General features: G+C 39.9%; 1 protein-coding gene across 5 annotated transcripts in view; it reads right to left on the bottom strand.

The window, feature by feature from the left end:
* Positions 1-358: 358 nt before the first annotated feature.
* LOC106568443 (uncharacterized) overlaps positions 359-10,058 on the bottom strand; it is a 15,497-nt gene continuing 5,797 nt past the window's right edge. For 3 of the 5 annotated variants that reach the window (XM_045692555.2, XM_045692554.2, XM_014138777.3), the window contains one exon: positions 359-5,832. In XM_045692555.2, the coding sequence (XP_045548511.1) occupies positions 5,716-5,832 (117 nt within the window). In that variant the 3' untranslated portion in view covers positions 359-5,715. Of the gene's footprint in view, positions 6,185-10,058 lie in introns of all 5 variants that reach the window. The other 2 variants (XR_001320299.3, XM_082960543.1) reach the window with 2 other exon arrangements.

Here is a 10,058-nt window from a genome sequence, read left to right as displayed (position 1 = left end):
CAGAAGAGGACTGGCCACCCCTCAGAGCCTGGTTCCTTTCTAGGTTTCTTCCTAGGTTCTGGCCTTTCTAGGGAGTTTTTCCTAGCCACGTGCTTCTGCATTGCTTGCTGTTTGGGGTTTTAGGCTGGGTTTCTGTATAGCACTTTGTGACCTCGGCTGATGTAAAAAGAGCTTAATATTACATTTGATTGACGTATTGATTGAAATATACACTGGATTTGCTTATAAAGACGACATTGAATGACAACTGAGTAGCATAGTTACAGTTTTGAATTAAATATACTTCAATCTATGGAAATACTTAAATGGCTGTTTAGCAATTTTCAACAACCAACTTGACAGAGCTTGAAGAAAAAAGTGATTTAAAATGTTTTTATTTACCATTGTACAATCCAGGTGTGCAAAGCTCTTAGAGACTTACCCAGAAAGACACAGATTTTGTTGACGTCAAAGATGATTCTAACATGTATTGACTCAGGCGTGTGAATACTTACAGTACCAATCAAAAGTTTGGAAAAACTATTCATTCCAGTTTAAAAAAATATATTTTCTACATTGTAGAATAATAGTGAAGACATCAAAACTATGAAATAACACATATGGAATCATGTATTAAACAAAAAAAAGTGTTAAACATATTTGAGATTCTTCAAAGTAGCTACCCTTTGCCTTGATGACAGCTTTGCACACTCTTGGCATTCTCTCAACCAGCTTCATGAGGTAGTCACCTGGAATGCATTTCAATTAACAGGCGCGCCTTGTTTAAAGTTTAGTTGTGGAATTTCTTTCCTTCTTAATGTGTTTGAGCCAATCAGTTGTGTTGTGACAAGGTAGGGGTATTTTGTATTTTATTAGGATCCCCATTAGCTGTTGCAAAAGCAGCATCTACTCTTCCTGGGGTCCACACAAAACATGAAATATAATACAGAATATCAATAGACAAAAACAACTCAAGGACAGAACTACATAAAAAATGAAAGGCACACGTAGCTTACATATCAATGCATACCCACAAACTATCTAGGTCAAATAGGGGAGAGGCGTTGTGCCGTGAGGTGTTGCTTGATCTGTTGTTTTAAACCAGGTTTGCTGTTTATTTGAGGAATATGAGATGGAAGGAAGTTCCATGCAATAAAGGCTCTATATAATACTGTACGCTTTCTTGAATTTGTGCTGGATTTGGGGACTGTGAAAAGACCCCTGGTGGCATGTCTGTTGGGATAAATGTGTGTGTCAGAGCTGTGTGTAAATTGACAAAGCAAACAAGTTGGGATTTTCAACACAATGTTTTTTATAAGAAGAAGAAGTGATGCAGTCAGTCTCTCCTCAACTCTTAGTCAAGAGAGACTGGCATGCATAGTATTTATATCAGCCCTCTGATTACAATGAAGAGCAAGATGTGCTGCTCTGTTCTGGGCCGGCTGCAGCTTAACTATATATTTTATTGCAGCACTGGACCACACGACTGGACAATAATCAAGATTAGATAAAACTACAGCCTGCAGAACTAGCTTTTAGGAGTGTGGTGTCAAAAAAGCAGAGCATCTCTTCATTACGGACAGACCTCTCCCCATCTTTATAACCATTGAATCTATATGTTTTTACCATGACAGTTTACAATCAAAAGGTAAACTTGTCTCCTAAACTTGTTCAACAGCCACACCATTCATGACCAGATTCAGCTGAGGTCTAGAACTTAAGGAATGATTTGTACCAAATACAATGCTCTTAGTTTTAGAGATGTTCAGGACCAGTTTATTACTGGCCACCCATTCCAAAACATTCTTTGTTAAGCGTTTCAGTGACTTCATTAGCTGTGGTTGCTGATGCGTATATGGCTGAATCATCAGCATACAGGACACACATGCTTTGTTTAATGCCAGTGGCAGGTCATTGGTAAAAACAGAAAAGAGTAGAGGGCCTAGAGAGCTTCCCTGCAATACACCACACTTTACATGTTTGACAGAGGAGTTTCCATTAAAGAAAACACTTTGAGTTCTATTAGATAGATAGCTCTGAATCCACGATATCGCAGAGGTTGAAAAGCCATAACACATACGTCATATGTCAAAGGCTGCACTGAAATCTAACAGTACAGCTCCCACAATCTTCTTATTATCAATTTAGTTTAACCAATCATCAGTCATTTGTGTCAGTGCAGTACATGTTGAGTGCCCTTCTCTATAAGCATGCTGAAAGTCTGTTGTTAATTTGTTTACAGAGAAATAGCATTGTATTTGGAATACAGAAGATGGTCTTTACTAAATAGGGCTAAGTCCATATTATGGCAACAGCAGCGCAAATAAGAAAAGAGAAATGACAGTCCATCATTACTTTAAGACATGAAGGTCAGTCAATCAGGAACATTTCAAGAACTTTGGAAAGTTTCTTCAAGTGCAGTCGCAAAAACCATCAAGGGCTATGATGAAACTAGCTCTCGTGAGGACCGCCACAGGAAAGTAAGACCCAGAGTTACCTCTGCTGCAGAGGACAGGTTCATTAGAGTTACCAGCCTCAGAAATTGCAGCCCAAATAAATGCTTCACAGAGTCCAAGTAACAGACACATCTCAACATCAAGTGTTCAGAGGAGACTGGGTGAATCAGGTCTTCATGGTCGAATTGCTGCACAGAAACTACTACTAAAGCACACCAATAAGAAGAGACTTGCTTGGGCCAAGAAACACGAGCAATGGACTGTGTCTTTGTGAGATGGAGAACAGGTGAACGGATGATCTCCGCATGTTTGGTTCCCACCGTGAAGCATGGAGGAGGTGGTGTGATGGTGCTTTGCTGGTGACACTGTCAGTGATTTATTTAGAATTCAAGGCACACTTAACCAGCATGGCTACCACAGCATTCTGCAGCGATATGCCATCACATCTGGTTTGCGCTTAGTGGACCTAACATTTGTTTTTCAACAGGACAATGACCCAGCACACCTCCAGGCTGTGTAAGGGCTATTTGACCAAGAAGGAGAGTGATGGAGTGCTGCATCAGATGACCTGGTCTCCACAATCACCCAATTTAGATGGTTTGGGATGAGCTGGACCGCAGAGTGAAGGAAAAGCAGCCAACAACTGCTCAGCATATGTCCATCAAGACTGTTGGAAAAGCATTCCAGGTGAAGCTGGTTGAGAGAATTTTTTACATTTATTTTATTTCATCTTTATTTAATCAGGTAGGCCAGTTGAGAACAAGTTCTCATTTACAACTGTGCCCTGGCCAAGATAAAGCAAAGTGCGACAAAAACAACAACACAGAGTTACACATGGGATAAACAAACGTACAGTCAATAACACAATAGAAAAATCTGTATACAGTGTGTGCAAATGAAGTAAGGAGGTAAGGCAATAAATAGGCCATAGTGGCGAAGTAATTACAATTTAGCAATTTACATTGGAGTGGTAGATGTGCAGATGATGATGTGCAAGTAGAAATACTGGTGTGCAAAAGAGCAGAAAAACAAAAACAAATATTGGGATGAGGTAGGTAGTTGGTTGGATGGGCTATTTACAGATGAGCTGTGTACAGCTGCAGCGATCGGTAACCTGCAGTGATCTGTGAGCTGCTCTGACAGCTGACGCTTAAAGTTAGTGAGGGAGATATGAGTCTCCAACTTCAGTGATGTTTGCAATTTGTTGCAGTCATTGGCAGCAGAGAACTGGAAGGAAAGGTGGCCAAAGTAAGTGTTGGCTTTGGGGAAGACCAGTGAAATATACCTGCTGGAGCGCGTGCTACGGGTGGGTGTTGCTATGGTGACCAGTGAGCTGAGATAAGGCGGAGCTTTACCTAGCAAAGACTTATAGATGACCTGGAGCCAGTGGGTTTGGCGACGAATATGTAGCGAGGACCAGCCAATGAGAGCATACAGGTCGCAGTGGTGGGTAGTACATGGGGCTTTCGTGACAAAACGGATGGCACTGTGATAGACTGCATCCAGTTTGTTGAGTAGAGTGTTGGAGGCTATTTTGTAAAATGACATAGCCGAAGTCAAGGATCGGTAGGATAGTCAGTTTTACGAGGGTGTTTGGCAGCATGAGTGAAGGAGGCTTTGTTGCGAAATAGGAAGTCGATTTCAGATTTAATTTTCAATTGGAGATGTTTAATGTGAGTCTGGAAGGAGAGTTTACAGTCTAGCCAAACACCTAGGTATTTATAATTGTCCACATATTTTACATTTACATTTACATTTTAGTCATTTAGAAGACGTTCTTATCCAGAGCGACTTACAGTAGTGAATGCATACATTTCATTTCATACATTTTGTTTTTTCTGTGCTGGCCCCCCGTGGGAATCGAACCCACAACCCTGGCGTTGCAAACACCATGCTCTACCAACTGAGCTACAGGGAAGTCAGAACCGTCCAGTGTAGTGATGCTTGGCAGGCGGGCGGGTGCGGGCAGCGATCGGTTGAAGAGCATGCATTTCGTTTTACTAGCATTTAAGAGCAGTTGGAGGCCATGGAAACAGTGTTGTATGGCGTTGAAGCTCGTTTGGAGGTTTGTTAACACAGTGTCTAAAGAAGGGCCAGATATGTACAGAATGGTGTCATCTGCGTAGAGGTGAATCATAGAATCACCCGCGGCAAGAGCAATATCATTGATATATACAGAGAAAAGAGTCGGTCCGAGAACCCTGTGGCACCCCCACAGAGACTGCCAGAGGTCTGGATAACAGGCCCTCCAATTTGACACACTGAACTCTCTGAGAGGTAGTTAGTAAACTAGGTGAGGCAATCATTAGAGAAATCAAGGCTGTCGAGTCTGCCGATAACAATATACGGTGATACAATACGGTGATTGACAGAGTCGAAAGCCTTGGCCAGGTCAATGAAGACGGCTGCACAGTAATGTCTTTTATTGATGGCGGTTAAGATATCGTTTAGGACCTTGAGCGTGGCTGAGGTGCACCCATGACCAGCTCTGAAACCAGATTGAGAGTGCAGGAATGTGTAGGAATGCCAAGAGAGTACAAAGGTGTCATCAAGGCAAAGGGTGACTACTTTGAAGAATCTCAAATATAAAATATATTTTGATTTGTTTAACACTTTTTTGGCTACTACATGATGTGTTATTTCATAGTGTTGATGTCTTCACTATTGTTCTACAATGTAGAAAATAGTACAAATGAAAACCCTTGAACGAGTACGTGTGTCCAAACTTGACTGGTACTGTATGTAAATGAGATATTCATTAATAGGGTATATATAAATTGGCTTTGAATTTTTAAATCATTTTAAATTCAGGCTGTAACAACAAAAACAATTATTTATTTATTTCACCTTTATTTAATCAGGTAGGCTAGTTGAGAACAAGTTCTCATTTACAACTGCGACCTGGCCAAGATAAAGCAAAGCAGTGCGACACAAACAACACAGAATTACACATGGGATAAACAAACGTACAGTAATACAATAGAAAGCCTATATACAGTGTGTGGAATAAGTCAAGGGGTATGAATACATTCTGAAGGCACATTATATGCATCTAAGAAGTTACAAGCAAAGAAATAACAAGCAAGCAAATAATGCCAGTTTATATACATTATGTTTCACTATTGGGTTTTCAAATGTATCAAAGTAATGAAGTGGGTTACCTTCTGTATTTGTACAAATGATGAGCCTGTGAAAGCTGTTGTCGATGACAGGTTTGTCTAACCGGATACTTGCCAACATGTGGCTGACTGTTCCATTCATAGGAATGCTCACAGTGAAGTCAAGTCTGTATGATACTGATGAAAGTCTTCACTATGCTGCATGTTCTGCTGCCATCTGGACATGTCTCCAACAACTGCAACAGGAAATCTGATGAGGTGGTGTTGGCTGGGAGGGCCTGTGACAGGGTCATATAATAGAGAGCCAAGTGGTCAATTGCATTTTGTTTGCTGAAGAAAGGGCAAAGCTTTTTGCTAGTGCACTTTACAACCAAAATGACTCTATTAGCTGCATCTTCTTGGCTGGGGAATTAGCCTACTAGTTTATCAAGCCAGGTATTTTTGAATACAACTTCTCAAACATACATAACCAGATGTCTATGGTCTAGCTACCGGAATACTCACCACCACTGCACTGGGGACCAATGAACACCAACCACCTATTCCGCATGGTAGGGTCCTTCGGAAGGGCATGCAAACCATAGTTGGTCAATCCGTATAGGGATTTTCAGTCTCAAAACGGCCCTGAACCTTTGAATCGTTGGGGCGATCGATGAAAGGGATTAGTTGGTTTTTAGGGGCAGTCGCTCTTTAAAAAAGGTACATTATTAAACATTTCCACATGCAAAGCTTGATTTTTTGGGGGGAAAGAAAAAGTCTAATTGGCTAAGTGGCATTGGAACCTTTAATTCGGCCTCTGACAAAAGGTCTGTGCCTTAATGGCACAGGTGATGTGCTTGCATAACTGCAAGGGTTGCTGGTTTAAACCCTGGTCTGCTGGCTGTTGCTCTCTAATAGCTCAAATCAGTTTTGAACTAACTATTAAAGTATGTGTATAATTTACCACGGTAAGTCAAAAGTAATTGTCTGCAGTTTTCAGGTGAATAGCTCAATTGATTGCGACAGCCTTACATTGTAAAATATGACTCAATTACCATTGAAGGTAAAAAAATAAAATAATAATAAAGTCATTGACTGAGGTCGTAATAGCTGAGTTATACGACCTCAAAGTCAATGACTTTATTATTAACTCAGCCATAGAGACTAAACAAAGACACCCTATGTACACTAGAGCCACGTCTTTTTTGTGCCTTTTACAGCTTGTTTCTAGCCTAAAGTGTTGCAGAGTTATGCATCCTATACATTTATATGGTTGGATCAGAATCACCGTTATAATCAGTGGCCAGTACAGAGAATTAAGTACAACCCCATCTCCATCCATTGCTAATTTAGGAAATCGCTAGCTAGCCACCGGAGAACAATGACACGACGAGATGCAACAATTCAATTTTTTTCTGTCAATGACGTTTGGCTTCTCATGCGATTGGTGTGAAGCCAAATCCAAACTGGCTTCCCTTGAGACTTTTTTTTTGGTGCGCAAGTACCATTCACATCTGAGCTCACTCAGTTTAGCTATTATTTTAGAATTTTTTTTATCAAGGGAAGACAATTGCTTACTGGCTTCCCTTGCATTCAAGCTACGGGTACTGTTTCGTTCGCTCGGATGCTTTCTCCAGTGAGATATATTTAGCCTCTTGTAAATTGAAGGACATTTATGAAACACAGAGATGAAAGATAAAATAATAAATGTTTTCCCTTGGCATCCATGAATACACGCCCATGTAAGGTAGCAGCGTGGCAATTTGCCCAAAGTTGGTGTTGGTTTTGAACTGATGTACGTTAGCTAGCTAGCTATGTTTTGTGGAATGTAGGACTGGCATTTGGACGTGAGCTAGCTAACATTGGCTAGCTTCTGTGACAAGGTCAGCTGTTGTGTTCTGGCTCTATCTAGCTAGCTAGCTAATGGCTGAAGTAATCTGTGTAAAAACTTTTCAGAACCAAATATAGCTAGCTACGTTTCTTTGCCTGTTCAGTAGCTAGCTAGCTTTTAGCTGACTGATGTTACCTAGCTACATAGGCTAGCTGTTGGACTTTGGACAAGCAAGCTAACGTTAGTTAGCTAGCTAATCAAAATATCTGTTTGCATTTATTGATTAACATCAGCTTGAATACCACTATATAGCTAGCTATCTACAGTAGCCTAGGTTTGTTCCATACACTTCTGATTGGCAGCCTTGTGCAAGCCTTGTTGCAGAGCAACGGAGTTGATCGACACAGTGTTAGAACTCTGAGCTTTGGCTAAAAAAAATATGTTAGCATTGTCAGAAATGCTACAAAAAGGTAGCACATCATTGGTTCTTAATGGACAGAAATTAGCATGTGAGAGCGATAAATTATACATTTAATCAAAACTATTGCCCCTACAAACTTATTCAGTCCGAAAGGTGGCAAGTCTAATGGTCACTTTATGGATGCTGTAGTCTCGTTCTTATATGACGCCTAGATGTTGAGCTAGGTCGGGGCTAAAAAATTAATTTTTCCCCCTAATGCTAACGATCCTGTTAAAAATCAAGTATGTGGTTCTCTGTAAGAGGCAGGGAGTGCATTGTCTATCTCCGATCAAGGTGATTTGCACATTTTCATCGACATTGGTGTCATATTGGCTTAGATATTATGGTAGGGAGACTTTAATTTAATATTGAGCTTCAATCAAAGCAAATTATTGGTCGGCGCAACAATAATCTAAATTCATGGCCTTTTTAAACCAACCACTTAGCTAACCAACATTAGCACTTATTGCATTCCACTGGTGATTAAAGACGTGGAACACATTTCTTCACACGTTAAATCACAAAACTACAGTGTCTTGCGAAAGTATTCAGACCCCTTGGATTTCTTCACATTTTATTGTGTTACAAAGTGGGATTCAAATTGATTTGTCATTTTTTGTCAACAATCTACACAAAATCATCTGTAATGTCAAAGTGGATGAAAAATTCTAACACTTTTTAAAAGATTAATTAAAAAAAGGATATTAACTAAAATATAGTCGTATTCAGCTCCCTGAGTCAATACCTGTTAGAAACACTTTGGGCATTGAGTCTATGAGAGCTTTGCACACGAGGATTGTGCAATATTTGCCCATTTTACTTCTGAACTAATTTACGCTTGCCTAAACAAAGAAGGGGTGGGATACTTAGTTATTCATATTTATCTTTAAAAATATATATAATTTATCTTCCACTATGAGTGTGTGTGTGCATATTGTTGACAAAAAAAGACAATTAAACCATTTTAATCCAACTTTGTAACACAAACAAATGTGAAGAAATCCAAGGGGTCTGAATGCTTTTGCACTCTCGTATAAACGTTAATGCACACTCCATTTAAAAACACTCCATTAAGCACATTACATAGAACATGCAGTGTAATGTGTCCCTAGATTGGTAATCACTATAGTCTAGACTGACATCCTAACATAGTCTTAACATTTCTCACACCACAAGGCTTCATTGTCTGTCACCAACTCGTGTTAGATAAACCCATGCAGGCACTGGTTATAACATACAGACCAGGGCCTGTGTTATCAAACCATCTCAGAGTAGAGGTGTTGATTTAGGATGAGTTTTGCCTTGTGAGTCATAATGAATTAGATTATATGGACATGGGAGGGACTGATTCTAGATCAGCACTCCTACTTTGACACGCTTCGTAAATACCGGCCCAGATGTCCGCAGCACATAAGGGTCTGTAACACAGTTGAGGTCTTGACTCAATCACAACATGTAAAACACTGCATCCAGCCTGTTTACCTACATTCCCCTGTAATGATGAGCCAAGTCTAATCTTTATCTGAGGGACGGCTGTCTGTCTGTTTCCCTCTGTGCACCACTGATGGTACATAGCACACACTAAGAATGGCAAACGTTTTGTTTTATACATAAACAGATGGTGATTTAAAACGTGTGAATTAAGGAGTCCAAGTAAAGCCACTCTGTGCCTGCCATGCAGTGTACTGTACTAACTGACACAACAGCTGTAATGAGAGTTATATCTAGTCCAGGGCCTATATCCACAAAGCATCTTTGAGTAAGAGTGCTGATCTAGTATCTGTTTAGCCTTTTAGATCATAATGAATAAGATTAGATGGACAGATCCTAGATCAGCGCTCCTACTCTGAGATGCTTTGTGGATACGGGCCTTGGAAAAGAGCTCTTCTGACCTCTATGGGACGTCATGGCTAAATAAATAGTCCTTTCACCAACAATAAGAGCTTAAACATGACTTAAAAGAGCTACAAAGGAAGCCAGTTTTGTTGCTATTCTTAAAACTAGATTTTCAAGCAAATATTCTAAAATCTACATAAAAACAATATGCACATTTTCCCACCAGAGGTGTTTCCATCAAACTGACTTGTTGTGGATAAAAGGCTGTGAGTAATGACGTAGTGCACACAAAAAATATTTTGTTGTTAAGTTCCCATGTATCGAATAAAAACACAAACGTCACTGATGAAAACCTCATAATTTAATGTTTAACAATTTATATTTTTTATGTGTTTTGA

Source organism: Salmo salar, chromosome 13 (genome assembly GCF_965601325.2).
Source record: "Salmo salar chromosome 13, fSalSal1, whole genome shotgun sequence".
Lineage (NCBI taxonomy): Eukaryota > Metazoa > Chordata > Actinopteri > Salmoniformes > Salmonidae > Salmo > Salmo salar.
Note: the sequence above shows the minus strand (reverse complement) of the source record. Positions and strands in the feature narration are given on the sequence as shown.